The sequence below is a fragment of the Heteronotia binoei genome, chromosome 2, assembly GCF_032191835.1.
Source record: "Heteronotia binoei isolate CCM8104 ecotype False Entrance Well chromosome 2, APGP_CSIRO_Hbin_v1, whole genome shotgun sequence".
NCBI lineage: Eukaryota > Metazoa > Chordata > Lepidosauria > Squamata > Gekkonidae > Heteronotia > Heteronotia binoei.
In genome coordinates, this window is record NC_083224.1 from 175232348 (window position 1) to 175246589 (window position 14242).

General features: G+C 44.4%; 1 protein-coding gene across 2 annotated transcripts in view; it reads left to right on the top strand.

Moving 5' to 3' along the window:
• ABL2 (ABL proto-oncogene 2, non-receptor tyrosine kinase) overlaps window positions 1-13290 on the top strand; it is a 55407-nt gene extending 42117 nt beyond the window's left edge. For both annotated transcript variants that reach the window (XM_060232498.1, XM_060232499.1), the window contains exons 6-11: window positions 3828-4005; window positions 5231-5415; window positions 6276-6428; window positions 7884-7973; window positions 9774-9947; window positions 11436-13290. In XM_060232498.1, the coding sequence (XP_060088481.1) occupies window positions 3828-4005; window positions 5231-5415; window positions 6276-6428; window positions 7884-7973; window positions 9774-9947; window positions 11436-13147 (2492 nt within the window). In that variant the 3' untranslated portion in view covers window positions 13148-13290. The remainder of the gene's footprint in view (window positions 1-3827; window positions 4006-5230; window positions 5416-6275; window positions 6429-7883; window positions 7974-9773; window positions 9948-11435) is intronic.
• Window positions 13291-14242: the final 952 nt, after the last annotated feature.

Sequence of the window (14242 nt, forward strand, 5' to 3'; positions counted from 1 at the left end):
ACTTCACTCACTTTGTTTGGGACATATTAGGCAGATCTCTGTGTGGTGGGGCAAATCACAGTGAGAGTTGGATTGTGTTTGCATTTCTGTCCTTCCTCTAAGCCTGCCACAAGTTGGACATAATATTTGCATAGGGTCTGAGTACCTAATTTGTAGCTCGTATAGACCCAAATTGTGTAGTTGTTGCCCAGATTTTGTGAACTAACAAGCTCACAGTTTGAGTTTATGTGCATTGGATTTTATGTGCACAGGCCTTGTGTAAGCATTCGGTAACATGTGGCTGTCCAGATGCAAGGTGGGTAGCCACGTAATGTGTGCATTAACTTAGGTATTGCCCAAACTGACCCCTAGTCTGTTCTGACAAACAGAACAAAAAGCCCTAGCAAATTAGATTCAAATTGTGTTAAAGGCAAGGAGTCTCTGCCTCTTAAGCTGCATAATTCTAAGTATTATTGCTGTGCATGCCTATTATTCTAGATTTTTAGGATTCAAGGTCCCCCCCTCAAAAAAAATGTGAATTGTGGGCAGATGAGGTAGATCTGTATCCTGTAGCCATACTTTTCTGTTCAGCCATGAGGCCTAGTAACCTTTTCATTTCTGCCTAGTGGAATTGTCATGGGAAAAATTGCCACATGCCACAACAGAGCTGTGGTGAGGCAGACTTCTAGATTTCCCTGATTTGACACCATGTCCTCAGAGTGTATAATGCAACTCAACTGCTACTTTGCAGTTTTTCTTCAGGTACTGTGGTAAATTTGACCCCTGTCCCCTTCCCGCCCAAATCAAACTAGTTCTTGGTTATAAAAATATACCAGTCACACTTTGGAATCCTTATTCTGTCTGCATCATTTGAGATAAGTTGACGGATAAATCCTTGTTGAATTGTGTTTTGGACATATTAATGCCTTCTCAAATTACATCCATGAGCTTATTGAATCAACCAATGCGATTTGACCAAAATTTTATTTTTCCTGGCACCATAAAAGAAGGCAAATGATGCATAAAAGCAAAGGTGATCTGTTTTGGTACAGTTACGTATAAGAAAAGAATGTGTTGAGAGAAATTATTTAAACCAAAAATACTCAGTGGCGTGAGAGCAACAAGTAGCTTTTTGACATGCCACCTGTAGCCCTTCAAAGCATTGTTCCCCAGTGTGGCATCTTCTTCAGTGTAGTCTCTCTGCAGCACTCTGTTGGCTTTGCAATGATCTGGAAACTTCTGGAGTTAGCAACTAGGCACAGAAGCTTTGAACTGTGCAAGCCTTCTCTGTCATTTCTCCTTCCTCCACCTGAGCAGCAATACCATTCTCGCTTTCCTAGGTTGCTTTGAGGGGTCAGGATCTGGCCCAGTCTATAGGCTTCAGATGAGCATGTGCTTGGTTTATATGAAAGAATTCAATGTGTTCTTGAAGTATTCTGGGAATCTCACCAAGACTAACTGTGAGCAAACCTCTTGTCTATCCTGTATGAGTATCATTTTATCTCCACAACAACTCTGTGAGATAGCTTGGGCTAAGGGTGGCTGGGCCAAGATCATGGCTGAATGGAAGGTTTGAACTGGGTCATCTTGATTCTAGTCCGATACTAAATTCTTTAAAACATGGGCCCTTTATTGGTATTGAATTCTAAAAGTACAGGGTGGGGTGTATAGCTGAAGGTTATTAATGACTGAAGTAAGAGTATTCCAAAGAAGACAAAATCCCCTATTGAAGCCAGGCACAAGTGGAACATACTTGGCAGCTTGCTGCTTTTTTCACACATCCCTCGCCCCCAGTGTTGGCATGCATACTGTGGTGGCTGTTGCCATGTACTTTGAATGCTCTCAGTGTTTGGAGCTATTCGCTAGTGTATACTAACATCTGTTGCCAGGCTTCAAATTAGCATTGCCAGTTCATAGTAGGGCAAAAGTCGGAAAATGCTGGGAATGCAAGGAACTTCAGTGACCTCGACCATACTGCACCCCTTATGATACAGACATTTGTGACCTGTATGATGCATTCCACTTGTAAGCAAAGATATTTTGCCTTCATTAGACACAATGATCTGTTCTGGAGCTGTAACTTTTAGATTGTTTGTATTATGGTAAATGTGGAAAGCACCTGGGCCCGCTATACCATCAGACCTCAGCTTAACGGGGGGGGGGGGGGGGAGATTCCCATTTTATACAGGGCTAAGCAATACTGTCTTGTCCATGATCTAGGACAGTCAAGTGCAAACCTCTCCCTGGCCGAAATGCAACCCTGCCCAGTTGAAGGCTCTGTCTCTCTCATTGTAAAATAATCCTGCAGTTGTATGCAACTACTTGCATGGTAGAATGGCAGAGACACTGGGCATCTGATGATGCTTTGAAGAGTGAAAAAAATCTTTGGAGCGTCCTGTCTTGTTTATAAGTTCAATTATTCTTTCCCATGATGACTGTGAGAGCCTAGCGTAGGGACTAAAGCAGGGGTGTCAAACTCATTTATTATGAGGGCAGGATCTGATATAACTGAGGAGACCTTGTTGGGCCGGGCCACGCCATGTGTATACCTATTTAAGATTAGGTAGCAGAGATATAAACTTTATAAAGGACACAAACACAATTTAATTTTTTTAAAAAAACCCTAAAGCATGTTTAAAATGTTAGCACTTGTTGGTATTAAAGGTGCTTTATTTGTATCTCTCCCATGGGATCCAGAGAACTGGGCAGGAAGCTCTAGCTTTTTCCTTCCTTCCTTCCTTCCTTCCTTCCTTCCTTCCTTCCTTCCTTCCTTCCTTCCTTCCTTCCTTCCTTCCTTCCTTCCTTCCTTCCTTCCTTCCTTCCTTCCTTCCTTCCTTCCTTCCTTCCTTCCTTCCTTCCTCCCTCCCTCCCTCCCTCCCTCCCTCCCTCCCTCCCTCCCTCCCTCCCTCATCTGTGGATAATGAGGTGTTTTTTTCTTTTCGTTTTAAAGCCAGTCATTACTTCCTATCTGTTGATGAACATTCCTACTCATAGAAGCTATAAGGAGGAAGGAGAACAGGTTGCAAGGGGTTGTTCTCTGTTGGTGCTGGAGTTTCATGATGCCACAGTCATTGCAGATAATGCACCTGAAAATCAAAGTTCCCCTGCTTTGTCATACTTGTGCTTTTTGCCTAGAGACAGCCCCATTACTCTCAAGTTAATAGTTTCCTTGCAATAAACAGCTAGCTGTATTTTTCATTTATGTGCTCCTTTGTGTTTGTACAGTAGGCAGCTGGCTGGTAACCCCTGTCGGTGCACACACTCAACATACTCAATCACTGACTCCTTTACTGTCTTAAGCGGCTGTTTGACTTATTTCTGAATCCTTATTTCTGAACCCGACTTGATGTTAATGGCAAATGAGAATATAACTTAATAGAATGGTTACCCAGGGTCACATATGCCTTCCCAGAGTATCATGGCAAACATAAATGCTTTCATTGCAGGGCTGACTTTGCACCTCCTGTTTGTTAAGGGACTGACCCTCACTAGGGTTGGGTTACTGCTTTGCCCTCTGGGGAGGAGGACTAGGAGGAAGCAGTAGCAGAGTTATGGTGGAAGGTGCTTCTGCTTAGTTGTAGAAAGCTAGGAACAGCATTCTTTTCTCCATTCTACTGTGCTTCTTAGGCAGAACTACTGCATGAGTGGTGCCTGTGTGAGAAAACCATCACCTATGATCACACATACAAGGCAGGAGGAACATATACCTGGGTCCTATACCTCGGTTGCCTGTCTTGTATTAAAGATGCCTGTGAGACCAAAGTTGAGAATCCCACCTATTATTTCCCTAGAAGACTGTACCTAAAAGTAAAATTTAAACATTGGCCTGTTCTCCTTCCTCCCGCCAGGTGTGTGTACTCTGGAACCCCCCTTTTACATCGTGACAGAATACATGCCATATGGGAATCTGTTGGACTACCTGCGGGAGTGCAATCGGGAGGAGGTGACTGCTGTTGTCCTGCTGTACATGGCCACTCAGATATCCTCTGCAATGGAGTACCTGGAGAAGAAGAACTTCATCCACAGGTTAGCAGGCAACTCTTGAGTTCTCTAGAAGGACAGGGTCATGGAAGGAAGCTTATAGGATTTGCTAAGCAGCATTATCACCAGCTGTTCTGTAGCAGCTCCTTAGCCCAAGAGCTTTGTGCCAGCTGTTCTGTGTAGACAAGGCCGTGCATATGCTTTGTGGGTTTTGGCAACATGGATTTGTAGTTTCCGTGGAGGGAGGAATCAAGTTTCTTCCTCTTGGCTCCTCAGAAGTTTGAAATCGTATATCTGAAGTCTTACAGAGATAGCACTTCAGTAGCAACAGGACAGCAGTTCGTTATCCCACGCAGCTATTCAGTTATCTGGTTATCAAGCACCAGTCTTCACTCCTATATGTTCAATTTTCCTTTCAAATACAAAGCACCACCCCAAATTTAGGACTCAGATTTTACAAAGTGATGGTTATATAAGTCGGCTGATTGTGTTCAGGCATTCTTTCTTTTTCCCTTTTGAATGTTTGAGACAGGACTGTGAAATATATGGGGTACATCACAAGAGGCTATGAAATTAGATGGGCAAGGAATAAACATTCCTGGCATTAAGCCATGTCACCTAAGCACTAAAGCATTGATTCACCATTGCCTTCCCCAGTCATCTACACTTCCCCCCCCCCTGCTCCCAGCAAGCTGGATACTCATTTTACCGACCTCGGAAGGATGAGTCAACGTGGGTCATGAAGCTGCTAGGAGCCCCATGGTGCAGAGTGGTAAAGTTGCAGTACTTCAGTCCAAGCTCTCTGCTCACGACCTGAGTTTGATCCCAGCAGAAGCTGGGTTCAGGTAACCGGCTCAATGTTGACTCAGCCTTCCATCCTTCCGAGGTCAGTAAAATGAGTGCTCAGCTTGCTGGGGGGGGGGGGGAGTGTAGAAGACAGGGGAAGGCAATGGCAAACCACCTCATAAAAAGTCTGCTGTGAAAACGTGATGTGACATCACCCCAGTCTCAGAAATGACTGGTGCTTGCACAGGGGACTACCTTTACCTTTATGTAAACTATATATATGTACAAACACGGTAGCAAAACAAAACCCCAACAACAACAAGCTACTTGCCTGAGCACCCAATTACAGTTCCATGTCAGGCAGTAAAATTTTTCTGTCCTTTTATGGCAGAGAGACAAATGCCAAGTATTTAATGGAGATGAATTTAGGATAAATCTAGATGGCTACAGCAGTCTTGACTCTATGCTGTCTCTGTCTGCATAGAGATCTAGCTGCTCGCAATTGTCTGGTGGGAGAAAATCACGTGGTGAAGGTGGCTGACTTCGGCTTAAGCAGACTGATGACTGGAGACACGTACACAGCTCACGCTGGAGCAAAATTTCCTATCAAATGGACAGCACCTGAAAGTCTGGCCTACAACACATTTTCTATCAAATCAGATGTTTGGGGTAAGAGTTCCCATATGTACAGTGGCCCTGGTTGCATACAAGGCTGGGGGCAGGACAGTATTTGCATGCTATAGTCTTAAAACAGTGATTTGGGTGCCAGGCCCGTATTTTGTATGGCATGCTGACCAGATCACTGTTTATCAGTTTGACGTGTACAGTTGATGCCATCAGGAAGAGAGTGTGTCATGGTTACAGAATAGTGCATGCACTCAGACTCAGCTAGGATTATTATATTACAAGATCCAAAGAGTGATTTATTATTCACACTTGTATTTGCCGCAGAGAAAATCGGAAACCTTTTGTTTATATTATATTTCTCTTCTTTTTTTTCTATTTTTTAAAAAAATTAGTATATATTTTTAAAACTTTGAATGAAAATATATCCACAAAGAGTTATTTGATACTGAAACATAGAGAGTACTTTCTTTTTTTCAACTTTCAAATATAGTTTTGCTTTTTTCCTTACAACTGGGCATACTTTCTATCACATCTTGATTGAAAATTTGGTTAGACATGCACTGGGAGCTGGTCGAATTTCGGTATGGAGGTTGGATGCAGGCTACAGAATGGCTGCTGCTGAGTGACCTAGTCTTTCACACTTTTTGCCCTCTTCTTATGTCCAGTAGCAGGGCTTAAGAACATTCCAGTTAAACTAGATCGCTACATCAAAGACAAACAACACTCCACACATGTTTCTAAGCATCTGTTTCTCCCCCCTCTGATTTTTTGATTAATAGTAAATTTTTCCACTAATAGTAAAATATTTTTCAAAAACAATCTTACTTCAGCCACAGTTTAAGAAATAATGTTATGCAGACAATGAAGAAGGACAAAGCTAAAGAAATCTTGTTAACTTGCAGCCTTCGGAGTGTTGCTGTGGGAGATTGCAACCTATGGGATGTCTCCCTATCCTGGCATTGACCTCTCTCAGGTTTATGATCTGCTGGAAAAAGGGTATCGGATGGAACAGCCTGAAGGTTGCCCCCCAAAGGTGTATGAGCTCATGAGAGCATGTGAGTACTGCATTTTTATTCTGATTTTGGGAGGGGAAGTGGCAACACAATACTATGGTAAGTTGACAGTCATTGGGGCCCAAGAAGTGGTGCAGATTATTTTTTTGTTACTATATATTTTGGAGATATGCACATTACTATTGTGTGCATTACTATGTATTGTGGAGGCATTAGTATGTGGCCAGTGTCTTAGCCGCAGAACAGTTCTTGAAGAGCTGTTAACTAGCTGACATCTTCATAAGCGTTAACAGGCTAGGCAGAGTGTAGGTCTGCATACCATTCAGTGGAACAAAGAAATCTGCATAGTGCTTAACCCAGCATCTTTATCAAATTCAAAATATTTTAGTCATTTTTTTACTACCAAAGTTACAGAGAAACCCTAAACATTATTTTTTTAAAAATAAACCATAATATATTTTTTTAAAATTACAGAGAAACCCTCGGAAGTTGTATTTCTGCTGAAAATCTTTAAAAAGTCTCAATACGGTTTCAGCTAATCTGTTATGTTCCAGTCCATTTTCCGTGGCTCAGGCCTTTGTCTACATGTTTATCAATCCATGATTTTTCATTTCCCATTTTTCCATCATCCACATCCTAGTCTGTTTAAAAGAAGCTGCATCCCACTTCATTGTGAAATCATCCACTTGAAAAACAAGCGACCCAAATGAAATGTGCATGTAGACTTGTGAAACTGTGTCTGATTTCTAGAATCACAAACTCTAGCAATGGTTCTGAATTAAAAGGTGTCAGTGGTGTGACTTTTAGAGCTTTGTGAACATTTTTAGCGTTGCTGCATGCCATGTCACAGCAGAAGCCTAAATTTAAAAACATTATGAAAGGCTGCCCAACGTGGTTGGGGTGGTGCCGGTATCCTCTCTGCCTGTCTCTCTCTGAGTTCAGTAGAAACTAATGAACCTGATTGGTGGTGGGTTCACATCCAAATAAGGTGTGGCTTCACACAACACACAACTTCTGAAATTCAGTGCTGCAAGCAGGCCTTAAATGGGGGTTAAATTCATGAAGGGTAGGTCTAGCAGCAGCCTCTAAATGAGACAGGTAAACAAAATCCATACGCAGGTAAACAAAACATCCACACGCAGGACCAGTATTACTGCAGAACCTCAAATACTGGGTGCAGAAATTGGGAGCTCTTGACTAAATTCCCTGCTTTTGAGCTTCTCAGAGGTGGAGCCGTCTGTTTGACATCAGGTAACAGAATGCTGGTCTAGATGGACCCTTAACTGGGTTCAGTTTGGTAATTCTCAAATGCTCATTCGACTATTCTAAGGCACATATATAGAATGCAAAACGTAATAGACAGTGACATGAATCTTAAAGCCTTTTGTCAGTAAAAAATGAGTGATGATACCGATGCTGTATGTTTCTGGCAAGTAATGTGTTCTTCATTCCACAATATGCAATAGTAATCTCCCTTTGGCTTTGCTAATGCTATAGGCTGGCAGTGGAATCCCTTAGACAGGCCTTTATTTGCTGAGACTCATCAGGCCTTCGAAACCATGTTCCATGATTCTAGCATCTCTGAAGGTGAGACCCCTTCTTGTTACCTTACAATCTAGAAAGCATTAACATTTTTACTTCTGTGGAGGATATGGTATTTTTTTTTAAGGTGACCTTTTTAGCATATACTTTAGATGTCTGTCTTCTAATTAACTATCAGATTTCTGCTGGAAGTCTGGGCTTCTGTTTGTATTTGCTGTTCTCCAGAAACTGGGTTTCCTAATTTGTCAAAATCAGGTATTTTATTTCATGCAAGATGTCAGTTATGTGAACTTTCTAAAAGCTGTTAAGCTATTTTTCTACATCTTTCTAGTACTTACGTTTTGCCAGAAGTTTCAGTTTGATAAGCTACATTGTGCTCCAGTCCCAACATTGCTCATCTTCCCTTCCATCCTTTTGTCGTATGCTGATTCTCAACCCTATTTCTTACACTCTGTGCTATACTTCACGTTGCCAAAAATCCATATGTTGCAGAGATTTAGTTTGTATTCAGAATAAGGTGCATACAGTGAGCAGTTTTATTGCAAAATAAGCAAATTGGCTTTACTAACTTTGATCACATTTTCTTAGTGCACTTTTTTTGGGGGGGGGGTGGTAGGGCGGCAGGGAGTTGCACAGGGAGTTGCCCTGGAGTTTAAAAGCTACTGCCTTAGCAAAGAAGCTTTAACATACAATACCAAAAATCTGAAATTGCAGACTTGGAAATTTTGCAGAGCTTACTAGAAGGGGACATCAGACAAGATACGGATAATCAAAAGAAGGTCTTCCTTTTCCCTTCATGCTTCAGATTTCAGGCAAAGAAAGGAGGGAGATTTGTATATCCCTTGCATTAAAGGAATCCACGTATCTGATGTAAAAAAAATACTAATCACAGTATGAAGGGTGTAAACTTTTCTCCCTTCTCTCTGTTTCATGTGCAATTCAGAAACTGAGGGACAACCTATGAGTCAGTCTGCAGCTCAGTTTTGAAGAGGGAGTGACATAGAAATATGGGTGAGAAACAGGTCCACATTCTTTTTGGACAGGTCAGGTGAAGCTTCAGCACTGAGGTCATATCCCAGTCAAGTGATTCCATTTTAGGAGCCTTGCTAAAATAATGGGTCTATTGCCAGCCTAAATGGCTATGGCAAATCTTCAAAGAGAAGAAGGCAAAGAGGGGATGAGTGGGTATTTGAATAATTATGTACAATTTCACTTTAAACTTTCAGCTCCTTGGTATTTTGGATGGCGTTGCCTAAAACTCCAAATCTCAGCACGAAGTTGATTTTATTTGTTTTTTGTTTTTGTTATTTGTTTTTACCTACTCTTCTGGGTCTTGGGCATAGGCGAGCAAGGGTACAATTTCTCTGTTGTGTGCACAAAACATATATCTTGCCACGGGGAATATGCACACCTTTCCTGTGGACACACAAGTCAGTCATAGTTCCTCTCAGTGTTGCTTGCCACTTTGTTTTTTTTGTGTGAAGCCATCTTGTGCATCTGAGCCCCTAGCACCTTCTGCCAGGATGTAAAAACTTGAGTAATGGAAGAAGTTTGTGTCCGTGAGAAGTACACTTGGACCACTTTGGCCCCTGAACAGCACTCTTCCTGTGCCTGCTCCTGGATAAGAGCTCTGATTTAGCTATGCTTTATTTGATTGCTGTGCAGTCTGTGAAGTCTCTTACAGCTAGTCCCTTTAAATATTTCAAGTGAGTATCTTCATAACTTCACTGAATTTCTCAGTGATTTTTCTTTCCCTTCGCCTAGTGTTTTTGGTTAGCACCCAGTCTGCTTTCTTCTTTGCCTGTTGGTCTGTGTTCTAATTGTACCCCTTGCGGTTTCTTACAGAGGTAGCAGAAGAACTCGGGAGGACAGCATCTTCCTCATCCATTGTGCCATATCTGCCTCGGTTACCCATGCTTCCTTCCAAGACCAGGACTTTGAAGAAACAAGCAGAAAACAAAGAGAATATCGAAGGAACTCAAGAGTCCGTAGAGCATTCCACCTCCAGCTCTGCACCAGGTATGCCATGTGAGCTACTCTGGAGTGGCAGCTTTGTGAACAAATGTTTCCTACTCTTCTTGAGTGAGTGGTCCAGATTTTGGACACTGGAGCATAGCTTAACCCAGGCCCAAAACAAGAACCTCCCTTTCTGTCATGATCAATTCTGTCTGCCTTTTGGGGAGTAGCAGGCAGCCATGGAACTAAGTAGCAGACCAGCTGTGAGCAGGCCTTATGGCGCAGGTAATGAAGTCACAAGGGCTGCTAAGAGGCACAGCTGAGCTTGTCTTCTTTGCAGTCCAGGCTGTTTTCAGCATGTTTTTAGCTGCCTTTTCCTTCTCTTCACTCACCCGAAGGAGAACAGAGAGAGGAGTTGGCTGAATCTGCAATCAGGAGTCCAAAAGTGTATAGCCTTAAATGTGACGCCAAATAGAAATTGGATTAATCCAGACAAAATGGAATGGGTTATTCCTGCATAAATGAGACATAGATGAGCTCTTGATAGCTCTACATTGTAGAAGTCACATTAACATAATACCTTGTTTTTAAAATGTGCTGATTCCTGTTCATTTTGCAGCATCCTGTTTTGTAAGTCCAGAATAAGAACGACAGGTTCAAACTGGATCCAGGGTAGGACTGCACAACAAGAAAGGATTTTTGCTCTGTTTTCTGTAGATTCCATTGAGTCTTACGAGACAAGATCAGTGGATTTCAGTCCGAATTCACTTGAAGGTGGCAAAGCCTGCCCCTCCCCCCACAGGGTTGGGGCTCCTAGCACAGATTTACCCTCTGCTACAGCTCCATCCCCAACTTGCATCTCCATGGGAAACTGTCTCTTATATATGTGGGTGTCTGCTTGAGGGGGACAATGCATAACATTACAAATGATGTGCAATAAGCGGATAAGACTCCTTGCTTTTCCAATAACACGAGATCTTTGGGTCCTAGAGTGAAATTGATTGAGTAGATGCAGGACAAACAGAAGAAAGGACTACCTCACACAAAACATGTACGTTAATTTATAGCTGCCACAAATAGTTGTGAAGATGATTGGTTTAAAGGGTTTTAAAAGGGGCTTAGACAGATCCATGGATGATAGGCCTATCAGTCACTGTGTGCCGTGATAGCTAGCCAAGTCCTCCATGTCAAGGGACTGTGGATCTGATCATTCGGTGTTTGAGGACCAAGGACATGGTCTTCTTGCCCTGCTTCTTGGAAGCATCTAGTGGGCTGCTGTTGGAAACAGGATACTAGACTAGATGGTCCCTTTGGTCTAATCAGGATGGCACTTCATGTCACCATTCACTTCTATGGCAAAAAGTTTAGCCTTCCTTGATGAGTTCAAGAAGGCTCCTTGTCCATGCTCATAGCTTGCCCATCATCTTGATTAAACAAGACTCAACCAGGTTAGTATGCATCCTGTAGCTTTGTAGAGTTCTAGTGTCATGGATATGTAGCAAGGTTTAACATTGGTTCAGAGAAGTTATTTACATTCCTTTCTCCCTCTAGGTTTTATCAGAAGCACCCAGCAGACGAGTGGATCGCCAGCACTACCTCGCAAGCAGAGAGACAAGTCACCCAGCAGCCTCTTAGAAGAGACCAGAGAGACCACCTTCACCAGAGACCGAAAAGGTGGCTTCTTCAGCTCTTTCATGAAGAAGAAAAATGCTCCCACCCCTCCAAAACGCAGCAGCTCCTTCCGCGAGATGGAAAATCAGCCTCACAAGAAATACGAGTTGACGGGTAACTTTTCAGCAGTTGGTCCTTTGCAGCATATCGATGGGTTTTCTTTCAACCCCTCACAGCAGGATGGAAACCTTTCCTCTTCCAAGTGCTATGGTGGAAGCTTCACACAGAGGAACTTCTATGGCGATGATGGTGGTTGCGGCGGTGGTTCTGGTGGCAGCGGAGGCACAAGTGCCAGTAGTGGCTGGTCGGGCATAACGGGCTTCTTCACCCCACGCCTGATTAAAAAGACACTGGGCTTAAGAGCTGGGAGGCCTGCTGGCAGTGAAGAAGCTTCCAAGCCTTTTCCCCGGTCCAACTCAACATCTTCCATGTCCTCAGGGCTTCCCGAGCAGGAAAGGATGGCAATGACCCTTCCCAGGAATTGCCACAGGTCAAAAGTCCAACTAGAAAGGACGGTGTCCACCTCCTCCCAGCCAGAGGAGAGCACAAGCAAGTCCAGTGACCTGCTCCCTAAAAAGTGTGAAGATGTCCCTGTTCTGACCAGAGACCGACCAAAAGCCAAACTTCTGCCAAGAGGTGCTACAGCTATTCCCCTCAAGACCCCTTCTGTGGACTCAACTATTTCAGAAAAGGACTGTCCAGGGCCGACGGCCACTGCAAGCCTGAAGAGTAAAGAAAAGAACAGCAGTACTTGGCAAGGGTTGGCAGAAAGCGAGGAGAAACCAGGTTGGTCTTCTCCAACCAAGGGTTCAGCAATACTTCCAACCACTCATAACCACAAAGTGCCAGTCCTGATCTCGCCCACTCTGAAGCATACTCCGGCAGACGTGCAGCTCATTGGCACAGACTCTCAGGGGAATCGGTTCAAGCTCTTATCTGAGCATCAGGTCGCAGCTTCCAACGACAGGCCCAGGCGGATCAAACCAAAGTGTGCTCCACCCCCGCCCCCGGTGATGAGGCTCCTGCAACAGCCTGCAGCTTGCCTGGAGGCAACGGATGAGTTAAACAATGGAGCGCTGGTGCAGCAGCACGGGCAGGAGTCAAGCGAGGGCAACAAAAGGGCAACGATAGCACCCGCCGGTGGAAAAACTGGCAGACCCATGATGCCTCCGCCTCAAGTGCCTCCGTCGTCGTCTTCCACCTCACCCTCCAAAATGGCAAACGGCACAGCGGGGGCCAAAGTAGCGCTGAGAAAGACAAAGCAGGCGGCCGAGAGGATTTCAGCTGACAAAATCAGCAAAGAGGCGCTACTGGAGTGTGCGGACCTCCTCTCGAGTGCCATCGCCGAGCCCTCCACAAACAGCCAGCTGGTGGATACGGGGCACCAGCTGCTCGATTACTGCTCAGGCTATGTGGACTGCATCCCCCAAACCCGCAACAAGTTTGCCTTCCGGGAAGCTGTGAGCAAACTGGAACTCAGCCTGCAGGAGCTGCAGGTGTCCTCGGTGGCTGCTAGCTTGTCCGGCGCGAACCCTGTGCTTAATAACTTATTGTCTTGTGTCCAAGAAATCAGTGACGTTGTCCAGAGGTAGCTACTGTCGAATACCTGGTTGGGAAGAAGAACAGTACACAACATGGAGAGAGAAGAGAAGGGTTGGGATGACTTCTTCTGTGGGTTTTTCCCTCCCGCCTCCCTCTATGTTGTAGCTTTTGAAATGAAAGACTTGATACTTGAGCGAGTTTTTATGTGAAGTACCTCAGATCACTGAGCTCTCATGTTTACAGGTTCATCTCAGTACATAGGGCGGATGGGAGGGAGGCCAAGTTTCAAGGGAGGGGGAGGTCCGAAGATCGCAGCTGATACGGGCAGAATGTCAAAAGTTCGCCCTAGCCAGAGAAACGCAATCTTGTGTCCACAGAGAGGTTCGGGCGGGACTTACATTCTCAGTCCTCTTCCTTGAAGGCAGGAGAATCGTCAGCAGGGATCTTTGTCTTGGGAAAGGTCTGCTGTTATCCACGTTATCCAGATGACCAGAGCGACTGGGAGGGGAGGCCGCTTCCTTTTCTGCACTACTGCATGTTTTGGCCTTCTGATCTATGGCAGAAAGGTTCAGGGGCACCATTGGAACTGGAATTTGTTACCCCCCCCCCAAAAAAGGGAAGGGGGGTTAGTTGTGGGGGCAGGGTCTGTCATACTAAATATCGCTGGGAGCTTTGAGGAAGGAGATACTTTAAGTCCAGGTAGCGTGACTTCCACAGTGTGTTTTACTGCTGTAAGCCAGCTGATGTATGAAAACCCATGTCTTTTTGTTCTCCTCACACCATTTACCCCCCCCACCCCAATCACCACCGTCACACATCCATCACTCCTTTACTGGTAGCTGAGTGATGCTGGGCAAACTTGCCACTGGATTTCACTCCTCCCACCCCCCAAAAGCACTCGAACGAGCTATGATCACCATTTTGGGTAGTGTAGCATGGGTATCTAACCTGGCAATCACTTGAGTAGTTTGGGGCTGTAGCACAAACAATAACCAGCATGTGTCTGAAAGCTGTCCCCCCCCCTTTGGAACTTGTATCTGTGTTGAAACTTTGGTACAATATTGGCTCCCGTTCCTTTGATAAACCTTCAGGGGCCACCCCACCCCGGTTTAAAGGCATTGCAGGATGCTGCTGCTGCTGCTCTC